Here is a 15111-nt window from a genome sequence, read left to right on the forward strand (position 1 = left end):
CCACACTGACAAACTCAAACCCCTTTCCTGCCTCCAAAAGCATTATCAATATGCCATGGGTGCTTTATTAACAGAACCAAGAGATAGGAGGTCAATTTAGAAGATGGCATAAAGAATGCTGGCTGTTTGCTTCCTGGGCAAAGATACAGACCAAATCATATTTGCTACATTTTTTACACATTTTACTCATTGTACTCTACCACTTAATTTCTTAATTGGCTGTGTTCATGAAATACAATAAATGGTTGGTTAAATATACGCTTAAAAGAGTTCTTTCCCTTGCATCTTCTGTACTGTTTCATTTGGAAGAATTGTTTCTAAAGACACTGCAGAGTGTAAATAAAAGTTCCATGAAAGCATTATTTTGATACCAAAACCTGAACTAACTGCATAAATGGCTGGAGGACCTGGGACAGGATTCCTGGTCACTGGTCTATCTCAAAAAGCAGGCAATGGCACTAAGCCTTACTTGCAAATCACAATCAACTGTGTAGACTTTTTAACCTCTCAATGTCCAGACTACATACCAGGCCAATAATATAACAACAGAATCTGGGGATGGGATCCAAACATTGCTGGTTTTTACAGCTCCCCAGATGATTTTAATGTCCAATTAAGGTTGAGAACCACTGACAGAAGACGTATGGGAGATCCTGATGAAGGATGGGAGGTGAAGGAGAAGATGGGGTCTGCTTACTTTTTTTGTCAAACATTTTATTGCTAGCTGCTTTTAGTAATACAGTACAAAATAAACCACATACAACTGTGATGTGATGAACAAGCTAGAATACTGAGAGGCTGGTTATGATATAGGCATAATTTTAAAAGCCAGAATACAATTTTGCGAGGGACAGAATAATAAATCAGTTGAGGAACTAACCATCTTTTTAAAACTTAGTTTTACCTCTACTGTTGTTGGAGATGGCTTGATGAAATTTATTTGGACAAGAAATGCATGATTGATCCTCAACTAATTTAGTGATTTAATCTGTAAAAATTTTCACAAAGGTTTCTTTCCCCTCTAAGATAAATAGAACAAGGTTGAGAAGAATTCAGAGAATTACATAATCTTAGTTCTGACCAAACTCTTCTCTACTAGTACACAGATGCTCCGCATTTGTTTCTGAAGGCAATTATCAACCCAAAAGGATTTTTTCAACACGTAAGTGTACTACTAGCTAATCTCTTATATGAAAGCTCAGCTTGATAGAATAAAGGATGAACCAATCTACCTATGTATCAACAAAAAATAAATTAGAATATAAAACTTTGGGTATAATAATCTAGGTTTTAGAAAAAGGACAAACCTGGAGTTTAACTGAGCATCTCCCCCACACTAGTTAAAATAGATACACCTTTAAAACATGTATTGTTTCTTTTTAATTTGAGGTTTTACAGTCTCACACTTAGTGTGTGCTAGCCTGCTGCATCCTAGAATCCACTGCTATCTTATAGCAAGGTGTGTGCCTTAAAGGTGCATGAGATCCCAATTACAATGACTAATAAGCCTCCTATTTATAAAATGATTTATTAAAACAATTAAAATATATTAAAGAAACAAACCTAGTTAGCTCTAATTACTGAATCTTAGGAACAAAAAAGGTGTTAGAAATCCACTAGTCCGACCAACATTAAAGATGGAGAGACATGGAGGTTAGGAAATGTGCAGGTTGAGAGTTAAACAGAGGACTATAGAGTACAGATCTCCTAGGTCCATTGTACCCCTTCCACCTTACCACTTGTCTTCACTCCAGTTATTTTTATAAGAAAGCATAGCTGAATTTAACCCTAAGTTTATTTGACTAATTCACATCTATCCTGGAATTCCCCTCTTGGAGGCTCTTACAGATAGTTCAGGGAATTTATGCAAACATGGCTTCAAGAGCCCCTGCAGCTTCTCTGTTTCCAGCAGAGTGTCCCAAAGCCTTAGTGCAGATTCAATTATTTAAAGCTTCAAATTGCACTACTGGTTAGGGACATCCGGCATTCAGCTGAGAGCAGCGGTTCTCAAACTTTTTGATCTCAAAACTCTTTTAGTCTTGAAAATTACTGAAGACCCCAAGGAACTTTTATGTGGATTATATCTATGGGTATTTCTCATATTTAAACATAACTGGGAAACTGTTAAAATATTTAGTAATTTCATAAGTAATAGCCATTAGATGTTAACAAAGATTACCCATTTTTAATGAAAAGTGTATTTCCAAATCCAAAAAAAAGTTCAGTGAGAAGAGTACTGCAATTCTTTTTGACTGGTTTAAGAGCAGCCAGCTATAGTCACATATTTTGGTTCTGGCATTCGATCTGTTGTGATGTGTTGTTCTGGTTCAAGACTATAAAGAAACATCTGGTCTCATACAGGGATGACCTTGGGGACTTCCAAAAGGGTATTAGGGCCCCTTTTGAGAACTGCTAGCTTAGAGGATGATTCCTATACCTGCCCTTTTCACAGCCTGCTGAAAGTAATGGCACAGAAGTTTTCATTCCCTTCTTTTACACAAAGCAGAAATAGGAATAAAGAAAAAGCAACAAAGAGCTATGCAGGGCAGCACATGGCTATGTTAAAATTCTTTTTTTTTTTTTTTATGTCTTTTCTTTCCCAGCTGCCCCATAATTATGGGTTCTTTCTAGTCTAAAGGAAGTAACTTTCCAATTTAGGCTTAAATAACATCATGAAACAGCCTCTCTTAAAAGGAGTAGTTCTTTTAGTAAAACCTTAAGAAATACTGCAGATCGTACCTGCTGAAACTGCACACTTGTTTTTTTCTTTTTGAAACCGGGCACACAGAACATTTTGAACACAAAATATTTTAAAGAGACAATTCTGGATAAAATTTCAACAGTTGTTTATAAAATACTATTTTTTTGTTTGAAGTATACTGAAACTGATTTCATAATACTCTTTTTAAGGATAAAGAAAAAAGTTAAATTTTATTTACATAAAAAATAAGATCAACATTGATTTTTGTGAATACTGGGAATTATGAAAATACTAGTCGAAACCTTCAAAGATTTTCTAGTCACTCAGTAGCACCTCAGGGTCCAAAAATTTAATTAATGGAGAAATGGCCTCAATTCTTACCATCCACAAAATGGATCCAGACAACTGTTCAAACTGATGGGACCCACTCCATCGAGATTTCACTGTGGCTAGACCAAAATCACCTATTTTTACTGTGAGGTCTTCATGAAGAAAAATATCTGAGGTGTAGTAAGTAAAGGAAAACAATAGATCTCATTTTCCTAGCAAAGCAAGCATTACAAAAATGTTAGGTAAGAGATCTAATTTCTGTAATTCTATAATATGATTTTTTTGGTAAAATTGATATTTCTTTAAAAAGTATAGTACTTCATATTTCCTCTTAAAGTTAATGAATATGTTTTTAAAAATATGGTTCTATTTGGCATATGTGACCTGCTTCTAAGATTTTGGGGGCTTGAAATATGATGGGATGAGGTGAGATGCTTTCCAACCTATGTTTATGGGAAACCCTGAAATGTTCCCGTTAGATTTTAGTAACATGGACCCAGATATGCTTTAGCATTTAGGAAAGCTACAAAGGTTCTTCATTGGAATGAAGTTGGTTGACGGCTAGGATCTTGATCTGGGTTTATGGAAGAAGAAAAATTTTGTTTTTTCTCACCTCCTTGTTATGCAAGTTAGAACCTTCAGTTACATTTCAACTACTGCAGAGTAGCATCAGAGCACTGAAAGAAATGGGTAGATAGCTACCTGTTTTATGGGTGTTGACAGAATGTAAGCACACAATCATAAAAGAGTCCTACTATTATAAAGACTTGGTGGATTTTTTTTTTATAACACTCAAATGTTCAGAAACCAAAAGCATGTTGCAGCACCCTGCTTTATACTATGCTCTCATGCAAACCCATTTATTAATTCTCTTTACATTTTTTGAACTTAGCATGAAAACTGTTTTTACATAATGTGAAGACAAAATGCAGAAGAAAAAGTCAGGATGTTTTCAAACTTCGCAGACAAATTTCAGGAAGGATACTATTACTCTTGAGGTCTCTGTGGATGATTGACTTGGCGTGTAAGTAACTGAAAAACAAAACATCATTTCAACCTGAGTAGGGGTAAAGACTCTGGCCTCAAAATCTATAGAACATATTTAGGGATGTAAATAAAGACTTATTCAAAATCATGACACAATTGCAAACTGTACATTGTGATAACCTCTTTATGTAAGAAATCTTAAACTGTAAATGAATTTAGGATTATAGAAACATATTACTATTATGGTAGAGCCCAAATCTTGTATTCTATTAAAAGACTTTGCTTTATACTTTACTATTTACCAATACAAACCTTTCATTCCAGTCAAACCTATTTATCCATGTCCTTTAAATACACCCTGATATTTAATCCCACCTGTGATCAATACTTCCCTTCCAAACCCATCCCCAAATTAACTTTCATTCTATTCTCCACCTATTCATACCTATCCTTTAAGATTGAATATACATTCTATCTTCTGAATAAAGCTTTGCTATGACTAACTCAACCAAAAGTAATCTTTCACTGTTGAGTTATATCGTAATTACTGTAATAGCTTGATTCATGTATTCTTTTTCCTGTGCCTATGGTTCCCTTTTCAGAATGTAAACTCCACTAGAATATAAAATCTGATTGATAATTTTAAAAATTTTTTAAAAGATTTTTATTTATTTATTCATGAGAGACAGAGAGAGAGAGGCAGAGTCACAAGCCGAGGGAGAAGCAGGCTCCATGCAGGGAGCCCGACATGGGACTCGATCCCAGGCCCCCAGGATCAGGCCCCGGGTTGAAGGCGGCGCTAAACCGCTGAGCCATCCGGGCTGCCCCTGATTGTTAATTTTAAAGGTAGTATTATACATTCTTAAAATAACTTCTTAAAAATACGGAGCTTTATCACACATGTTAATCATTTAGTCTTAAAATTAGTTAATAATGGCCACAGTGAATAACTCCATTGTTGATTAGTTTAAAATAGCATATAAGAGAAAATAATGCAGAATAAAATAAAATTTCTAAACAAAAATAGTGAGGAGCAAACCTGCTACATAATATCCACAGTGCATCTATCTTATAGTCAATGGTAAGTTTAAATTACCTATGTGAGCCCTAAAAACTGGTTTAGTTGGGTTCACTGAGGGTAAGGGCTGTGCCTCCTTTATTTCTGTTTCAATCTCCAGTGCCTAGCACAGAGCCTGGCATGTGGTAAGTGTTCAACATGTCTGTTGAATCAACTACAACGAAATGCATATAATATCCTAGTCAAAGCTATTTTTCTTCATTTAAAACTGGAAAGAATAGATATATGAGACTTCTAAAATTTGACAATGACCATTAATTAGGAAGTAAATTTTGCTTTAAAGTGACACTTTCAAAGTCCAAATAGTATATAATCAAAATTATGTAATAAACACTGTTAAAAATTGAAGATTCATAACAATTAAACTTTATTTATGCTTTCTCTTCTTCATTTATACTTCCTCATTCTCCCAGAGATCAAGATTTTGAAGCTTTCTTCTCAGATAAAATTTTCATTTCAAATGATTTATACAAAGGAACCCCTTCTCCTCCAATTACTCTTACTTCTATGTTTATTTCCTCCATAGTATTTACCACACTCTTGTCCCACTACATCACATGGTCTCTCTTACATTGGAAGAAAATGTGATGTCTGTTATAGGTGTCATTTGCTTAAAAATTTTTCTGCAATGACACAGAATGATACAGATGGAGAACAGGAGCCTCAACCACAAGCTTTTTCAAGATAGGGAGACCTTGTCTCCACTAGAGAGGAAGGGTAACAAATGGTGATGCTGTTCAGTGGTGGAGCTTGGTGCTTTGGTCTGAGACCTGGTACTTAGTGCACATAATAGGTGTTAGTCTTTGACAAAAGATTCTGTCTCCTTTGAAATTAAAAACAACAAATAGGTGGTAGATATGAATATGTGGAGGCATGATGAAGTTATAAGGGAAGATAAAGGTGTTCTTGATGGTATCAATCTTTTCAACAAATCTGATACAAAGAAATATATCAAGAATAAGGTAGACAGAAATCAACTAGAGGGTGAGGAGAAAAAATTTCTCACCAGGAAAGTACTAGATAATTAGCAAGATATGAGTACAATTACTGAGCTAGTGATAGAACCCTACTGGAAGGTAGATAGCATAAATTTATTATAGGCTAAAGTTGTATACAGCTGCAACTTGAAATAGCACCACCTTATCCTTGTGTAATCTTATCTTTTATTGTTTACAAGCTGCTTTCTTAACTTCTATCTCATGTAATAATTCTCTTTCTGTAACATCTCTGCCACAAAACCAGTGAAAAGGCAGAAATCCAGGTCTATATAATGGATGGTTTGAAAAAAAAAAAAAAAGGTACTCAAATTCCCCAGATGGAAAAATGGAATGAGTATTATACCCCATATCTCTACATGATATAATGTTCCAGAGTAATTACTACTCTATATAATTCTACATAGGCTGACACTAAAACATAATTTCTAAGCAACAATGAGTTATAATCAAAGATGCCAAAAGACACATAACTGAGGGTATGGAAGGAAGGGAACAATAAGAAATTAACTCATATGATACAGAAGTATACCCATTATTTAAGGAAATTAAATAGGACCCCCTTCTTAACTTTTCTAAGATGTTAAAGAGAACCTTATAGATTTATAAAAGTAGCAGTAAGAAAAAACATGCTATAGGGATGCCTGGGTGGCTCAGCGGTTTGGCACCTGCCTTGGTCCCAAGGCATGACCCCAGAGTCCCGGGATCAAGTCACACGTCGGGCTCTCTGCATGGAGCCTGCTTCTCCCTCTGCCTATGTCTCTGTCTGTCTTTCCTGAATAAATAAATAAAATCTAAAAAAAAAAAAGAGAGAGAAAACATGCTATAAACCAAATGAATATATCCTCTCGATAGGTTTATCTTAGGAGTGTCTTTCCTTGAAAAACAAAAAAAAAAAAGTATCCACCTAGAGAATCATTTAATCTGAAAGCTGGGCAATCATCTAGTAAAATCTGTTCTCTCTGCTTCTTTCAAGGTATTATCCAATATTTAGCTTTCTTTTTTTTTAATATTTTATTTATTCACTTGACAAGGGAGATGGTGTGCGCACAAGCAAATGGAGTGGCAGGCAGAGGGTGCCTCACATGGAGGTTGATCCCAGGACCCTGGGATCATGACCTGAGTGGAAAGCAGAACCGCTTAATCCTCTGAACCAACTAGATGCCCCCAAGATTCAGCTTTTTAACATTCTTTTAAGAGCTTAATATGATGTCCCAAGAGTGAAGATAATACTCTAGATCTGATCTGATCAACATAAACTAGAGTAACTCTCATCTTAATTTTCTCCTTGAACACCTGAAACCATAAAACTCCTAGAAAAAAAAAAAAACAGGGGTAGCAAGATCTTTTTTTTTTTTTTTTAAGATTTTATTTATTCATGAGAGACAGAGAGAGAGAGAGAGAGAGAGAGAGAGAGACAGAGACAGAGAGAGACAGAGAGAGGCAGTGACATAGGCAGGGGGAAAAGCAGGCTCCCTGTGGGAAGCCTGATGCGGGACTCAAGACCAAGACCCCAAGACCCTGAAGCCAAAGGCACTGAACACCCCAGGTGTCCAGGTAGCAAGCTCTTTGACACTGGTCTTGGTAATGATTTTTTTTTTTTTTGATACCAAAAGCAAAGGCAACAAAAGAAAAATAAACAAGTAGGATTACATCAAACTAAAAAGCTTCTGCACAGCAAAGGACACAAACCACCAACAAAATGAAAAGGCAACCTATCAAATGGGAGAAAATATTTGCACATCATATATCTAATAAGAGGATATCCAAAAAATATAAAAAACTTGTCCAATTCACTATCAAAACCCCCAAACAATCTGATTAAAAAACAGACATTTTCCCAAGGAACGCATACAGATGGCCAAAAGGTGTCCAGCATCACTCACTACCTATCACAGAAATGCAAATCAAAACCACAATGAGATACTGCTTAACACCTGTTAGCATGGCTCTTATCAAAAAGACAAGAAATAGCAAATGGTGGCAAGAATGTAGAGAAAAGGGAACTCCGTGCACTGTTGAAGGGAACATAAATTAGTACAACCATTATGGAAAATAATTCCTCAAGAAACTTAAAAAACAGGATTACAATATGATCCAGCAATCCCATTCTGGGTATATATCCAAAAGAATTTAAATCAGGATCTAAAGAGACATCTGCGCTTCACATTTATTGCAGCATTATTCACAATAGCAAAGACATGGCAACAACCTAGTGCCCATGAATGAATAAAGAAAATGTCATTCACACACTCACACACACAAATATCAGGCAGCCATAAAATAGGATATTTTGCTACTTGCAACAACACGGATGGACCCTGAGAGCATTATACATAATGAAATAAGCCAGAGAAATGCAAATACCATATGATCACACTTACATGTGGAGTCCAAAAACAAGACAAAAATAAAATTTATCTTCATCTTCCTCATGGTGGGTTAAAAAAATTTTTATCGCCCATTATTGTGATTATCATGGCAGCCACAGTCACTCTACTAACTCCTACTAAAATTACATTCAGTTACAACCCTACTGAGTTGTTCTTGCATTACTCTTACAAAACAGTTTCCCCATCCTCTATTTGTATTTCTCTCTTTTTTGGACTTGGATGTCCTATTTTGTAGACATGGCCTATAGCTCCAGCTTATTAAAAGTTTAGTTCTCACTAAAAAATGTTTTAAAAGACCAGTGTACTAATGAAGCCCTTATCTATTTGTAAATATGCTAGTCTTACTCAAGAGAAGAATGAAACAAAAATCTCCTAGCTTAACAACTTCAGGTATGATCAATATACAGTTATAAATCCAGTTGAATTCTCCATGCATGTTGTATCTCTTGATCTTATCCTCACCAATATCATGAGAAGTATCAAATGCCTTGCTATAACTCAAATATTATGGCTACATTTGCCATAGTCAAATGTTTATCAGTCTTGTCTATTTACAACAGTTCCAAGTGTCTCGCACTTAAGTTTACTGTTATTTTCTTGTATTTTCAACTATTTTTAAAAGCAGAGAACTGGTTCACATAGACACTAGTATTTCAGTCCTCTTTCACTAATACTACACAATTTCAAAAAGTTTATCAGACTTCACACAGAAAGTTCAATCTCTCCTCAGACACTACAGAGAATATAACAGCCAACTGGACTGATATGCATGATGGTAGTGACAAGATGATATTTGATCCAAACAGTTTCAATTACAGTCTCCCTTCTACTTTGATGCCCTCCACTCCCCTCATAATCGCAATGTAGAAAGTGAGGAAGATTGAAGGGAATGATATTCTGCTATGCCTCTGCTGTCAATATAATTTAAAATGGTTAAAATCCCTAAGACATGAAGTACACACATTTTCCAGTTGTGTTCCAAAGTGGCCCAAATTCTATTTTTACTTAAAGTTTTCAGTTTCTTTTACTTTAAAAAACAAACTAATTTATTGAGGTATAACATGTATATAACATAAAATGCACCCAATTTTATGTATAGTTTTGAGTTTTGACAAACATACACAGTAATGAGCAGCCACAACCAACAAGAAGAATATCTATCACCCACAAAATTTTCTTCACGTATTTCTGCAATTACTAACACCCTCCTTGGTTCAGGCAACCATGGATAATAAAGTTCTGTTACTATACATTAGTTTTGTCTTTTCTAGAATTTCATATAAACAAAAATCCATGGCTTCTTTTGCTCAGCCTGATGATTCTTTTTTTTTTTTTTTTTAATTCATGATAGACATATAGAGAGAGAGACAGAGAGGCAGAGACACAGGCAGAGGGAGAGGCAGCCCACATGTCGGGAGCCTGATGCGGGACTCGATCCAGGGACTCCAGGACTTGGAGTTCAAAGGCAGGCGCGAAACCACTGAGCCACCCACGGATCCCCAGGCCTAATGATTCTAAGATTCACACACTGGCTGCATGTGGTATTACAGGGTATGGATATACCACAATTTAACCACTGACCTGTTGGACATTTGGGTTGTTCCTTGCTTCTGGCAATTATAGTAAGATACCACAAACATTCAAGTATAAGTCTCTTTTGTTGATGTATGTTTTCATTTCTTTTGGGTAAATAAATAAGATTAGAATTGCTCACGTGATAATTTTAACTTTAAAAGAAACTGCCAAAGTGTTTGTCTCATTTAAGATCCTACTAGTAATGTGTAAGAGTTCTTGTCGCCCTGCATCCTTGCCAATACTTGGTATACTTGGTTTTGATTAAAAGCATTCTAGTGGGTGTGTTGTGGTGTCTTGTAGTTTTAATTTGCCTTTCCCTAATGTCTAATGATGGTGAACATCTTTGCATGTGCTCATTTGCCATTCTTATGCCTTTTCAATAAAGTACTCCAATCTTCTGTCCATTTTCTTGTTGGGTAGTTTTTATTACTGAGTTGTACAAGTTCTTATATAGTTCAGATATAAGTCTTTTAAACAGATAATGTATCTTGCAAACATTTTCTTCAAATCTGTGGTTTGTCCTTTATTCTTTTTTTTATTTTTTTTTTAACAGTGTCTTTCAAAAAGCAACTAAATTTTGATGAAGTCCAACTTACCTTACCTTTTGTGTCCTAAGAAATCTTTGCCTTTCTTTAGGGTACAAAGATTTTCTCATATGTTTCTTCTAGAAGTTTTAGATTTTCAGCTTTTAATCTTCAACCCATCTCAAGGTAATACTAATGTCTTGTGTTGGCTAAGGGCAAATTGTTTGCTTATTTATTCTATATGTATGTCCAGTTGTTGTAGTAATATGAGTCGAAAGGACTACCTTTTCTGTGTGAATTGTGCCTTGGTATCTTGTAAAAAAAAAAAAAAAAAGAAAAACCAACTGACCGTAGATCTAATGGATATATTTCTAGGCTTTCTATTCTGTTTTTTGATTTATATGCCTATTCTTATGCCAATATCACATGGTCTTGATTACAGTAGCTTCATACAAAGTTTTGAATTCTAAGACTAGAAGTCCTTCAATTTTTAAAAAATTGTCTTGACTACTCTAGCCATTGCATTTCCATATACATTTTATGATCAACTTGTCAATTTCTACAAAAAAGCCTGCTAAAATTTTGACTGGACTCAACAATAAGTCTATAGATCAATTTGGGAAGGATGACATCCTAACAATATTGAATCTTCTAATTAACAAATATGATATTTCTATGTATTTTTTTGTTTCCTAGCTGGGACCTGCATTATAAAGGGTATAATCCCTCTTTGGAAAATTAGACCTTCTAAAGTAAAATAGTGACCTAAAAAAATAAAAGAAAATGTATTTTAAACATGAAATATCAAAAACCATGTAATTAATTTTTAAAAATTCATCTCAAACATTCACAAGTCCAAAACCAGAAGCATAATATTTATTTATTTATAAGAGCAAGATAGCTCTATGGAGGAAAGAATAGTCATTTCAATGAATATCATTGGGATATTCACATGGGGAAAAAATCTTCAGCCCTTACCTCACACCACACACAAAAACCAATCTGAAGTGGATTTAAGACCTTAAACTAAAAGCAAAAATTATGAAACTTCTAAAAGAAAAAAATTTCCACCACCCTCATGTACACATACAGCATTTTAAAGTTTTTAGGATATTTTTGCATTAGTAAGTTTCTTAACTTTCATGTTTCTTTGTGAGGCAAGCAAAAAGGTAATAATGCTACTTATGCTGATGGGAAAACCAGAGCCCAGAAGACTTAAGTGACATAACAAAGAGGCGTAGTGGAAAGGGCATGGGTTTTGAGCACAGGAGACTGGGATTCGAATTCCAACTGTTATCACTTACTAGCCATATGATCTTGGGTACAATATTACATAATCCTTCTTAGCTTTAGATTCCTAACCTAAAAAATGGAGGTAATAATGATCTTGAAGGGATACTTTCTTTTAACACATGTTTAGTGAAAGTCCACTGTGTACTAAGCAACAACTGTTCTAAGTTTTGGAGATAAAGCAGAAAATCCCTACCTCGAGGTCCTTACATTTCAGGATAGAAGAGAGAAAAGAAAAAGATGTATCAGTAGAATATATAGTATTCTGTAAGTAGGGGACAAGAAATACTGAGTTGCAGGGGGCTATAATTTTAGGATAGGGAGGGCCTCTTTTCAAAGGATCTTTTGATTAAAGACAGGAGAGAGGGGAGTCATGCCTATATGGGATAAGACCATAGCAGGCAAAGGAAGTAGCAATGGCAAGGCCCTAAGGCAGGGCCCATATTCTAATAATGGTAAGAGGCCAAACTGGTTTGGAAGAGAGGAAGCAAGAGGGAAAAGAGAAGGAAATGAATTGGGAGAGGTAATAAGAAAGGAGGGAGGGTCGTGGTGGTGGTTACTTTGAGGAAGTGCTATTGTAAGGACTCTTTCTTTCTGAGTGAAATGTGAAACACTGGAAGGGGAGAGGAGTAACATAATGTAAGTCCCCAAACATTCTGGGTGCTATGTAAGGATGGAACCAGGGCACTAATCCAGGCAAGAAATAATGATGGCTTCCATCAGGGTGAATAGCACAATAGGTGATGAAAACTTGTAAGATTCTGATATACTTTAAAAGATGGAGTGGATAGGAGTTGATATTAGATTGGTTGTATGGTATAAGAAAGAGAGGACCCAAAGAAAACTACAAAATGTAGATATAAGCAGCTGACAGAACAGAGTTGCTAGCGACTGAGATAAAAGGAATATACGAAGATCTAGCTTGAGGAAAAGGTCAGGTCCTCAGTAGGAGACATACTAAAATTGAGATATCCATTAGACAATCAAGTAATCTGGAGGAGACAGTTGGATATGACAGCTTGGAGGTCAAAGGAAATGATGTGGCTGGAGATTGGCATATAAATGGCAATTGAATGGTATTTTAAGCCATGAAACTGGATGAGATCACCAAGGCAATGGAGATTCCGGATGTTTCCAACATTTAGAGAGGTTAAAAGCTGAGGAAGAATTAGCCGAGAAAGAGCAGTGAGTAGAAGGAAAATCAGGAGAATACATACTAAAGCAGTGCTTCTCAACTTTTAATATGCATACAAACCATTTAGGGATTTTGTTAAAATATAGTTTCCAATTCAGTAGATCTGGGGTGGTACCTAAAACTCAGCATTTCTAAAAGTATCCCAGGTGGTACAGATGCTATACCAGATTCTGAGTAGCAAAGGATTAAGGATGGGTTTCACTGGAGAAGGATGTGATCAACTGCCATACAAACAGATGGAGGACTGTGAATCCAACCACTGGATCTACTAAGAGGTTTCGGTGGAGTATCGGGGCAAAAGCCTGACTGGAATAGGCTTGTAAAAGGGGAGAGAAGAGAAGAGAAATTAGAGTGAATATCAACAACTATTCTGAAAAGTTTTTTTTTAAGATCTTATTTATCTTATTTATTTATTTATATTTATTATATATTCATTTATATTTATCATTTATTTATATATCCTGGAGCCAAAGTGTCAGGGGCAAGTTATGTGATCTAAACCCTAGTTTCTAAAACAACAACAACAAAACAACAAAAAACAAACAAAAGACAAACAAAAAAACACCCTAGTTTCTTCTTAAGTAAATGGGAATAATAATGGGATGTACCTCATAGGGCTGCTGAGGATTACATAAGGTAGGATACATAAAGGACAATGCCTGGCAAATAGTAAGTACCTGCTACATTCATTACTGCGTTATATTAAAAACACCAGTGTCTTCTGGTGGTATAAAAAACAGAGGAAGAGTGTGTTACTAGTATGTATGTAGCAGAGGTGCGGGATCACAATATATTTATTGACCAATAAAGATATTTAAATAAGAGTGAAAAAGGTAAAACCAATGAATTCCATACTTAAAGCAGTAATAACCCACTGTGAATGTATTAAAATACAGAATTCTGAAAGGATACACACTATGTATCAGAATATTTTTTTTTTTTTTTTTTTTTTTTATGTATCAGAATATTAATGGTGATTCTCTCTGCAGATTACTGGTACTTATTTATGTTTACATTTTGAGTGTTCTATGATGACCATATATTTTTCTATAACAACTTTTATTTTGAAATTAAGAAAAACTGTATCAAAGACAATCACTGTAGCCATCTCTGATATTTCTCACCATAATCAATCCTGTTAAAATTTTTACGCATTGGCCTTTTTTCAAAATTTATACTTATGAAAAAGTTTTGAAAGTAAAATACAGCTGTGAAGTCTTGTTTATTAAAAGATGGAAACAAACAGAATGTTATAGGTAAAACTAAAGGCCTTCTCTCCTTGATAGCGGACTCCATCCTGACCCCTTCTGCCATTCTGGCAGACAACCACTACTGAATTTGGTGTGTGTCTGCTAACCCTTATTTTGATACCTTTGCATACATATGTATATCACTCCTAAAAAAAAATGCAACCAAATATACAAATTTGTTTTTAAAAATTTAAGTGGTCTCATGTTGTAGCTTGCTTTTCTCACTTGATACCATATTTTAAAGCTGATATTGATACATATGTAATTATTTTTGATATATTTTCTTTCAAGTCCTCTGATGGACATTTAGGTTTCCAATTTTTCACTACTGTATATTTTCCTGTGATACATCTCTTCCTATACACATCATTTTAGAACAAAAGCTGGTGTTTCTTGGGGGTAAGTCAGGTATTTTCCATTTTAACAGATACTTTTTTAAAAAAATATTTTATTTATTTAAGAGAGACACACACAGAGAGAGAGAAAAGCAGGTTCCATGCAGGGAGCCTGACGTGGGACTCGATCCTCGGTCTCCAGGATCACACCCTGGGCTGAAGTTGGCGCTAAACCGCTGAGCCACCCCCGGGGCTGCCCTTTTTTGTTTTTTTTTTAAAGATTTTATTTATTTAGCAGGGAGCCCGACGTGGGACTCAATCCTGGGTCTCCAGGATCACGCCCTGGGCTGAAGATGGCACTGAACCACTAAGCCATCCAGGCTGCCCCTTAACAGATACTTCTGAAATGCCATCAGCATGGTTGTCTGCATCAAGTATGTACCAGTAAACAATTCCCC

At 35.4% G+C, this 15111-nt stretch overlaps 1 protein-coding gene across 10 annotated transcripts in view; it reads right to left on the minus strand.

The window, feature by feature from the left end:
• BRAF (B-Raf proto-oncogene, serine/threonine kinase) overlaps nucleotides 1–15111 on the minus strand; it is a 179272-nt gene that overhangs the window by 24911 nt on the left and 139250 nt on the right. For all 10 annotated transcript variants that reach the window (XM_072777443.1, XM_072777445.1, XM_072777442.1 and 7 more), the window contains 2 exons: nucleotides 4017–4063; nucleotides 3083–3201 (listed from right to left, as the gene is read on the minus strand). In XM_072777443.1, the coding sequence (XP_072633544.1) occupies nucleotides 3083–3201; nucleotides 4017–4063 (166 nt within the window). The remainder of the gene's footprint in view (nucleotides 1–3082; nucleotides 3202–4016; nucleotides 4064–15111) is intronic.

This window comes from Canis lupus, chromosome 15, assembly GCF_048164855.1.
Source record: "Canis lupus baileyi chromosome 15, mCanLup2.hap1, whole genome shotgun sequence".
NCBI lineage: Eukaryota > Metazoa > Chordata > Mammalia > Carnivora > Canidae > Canis > Canis lupus.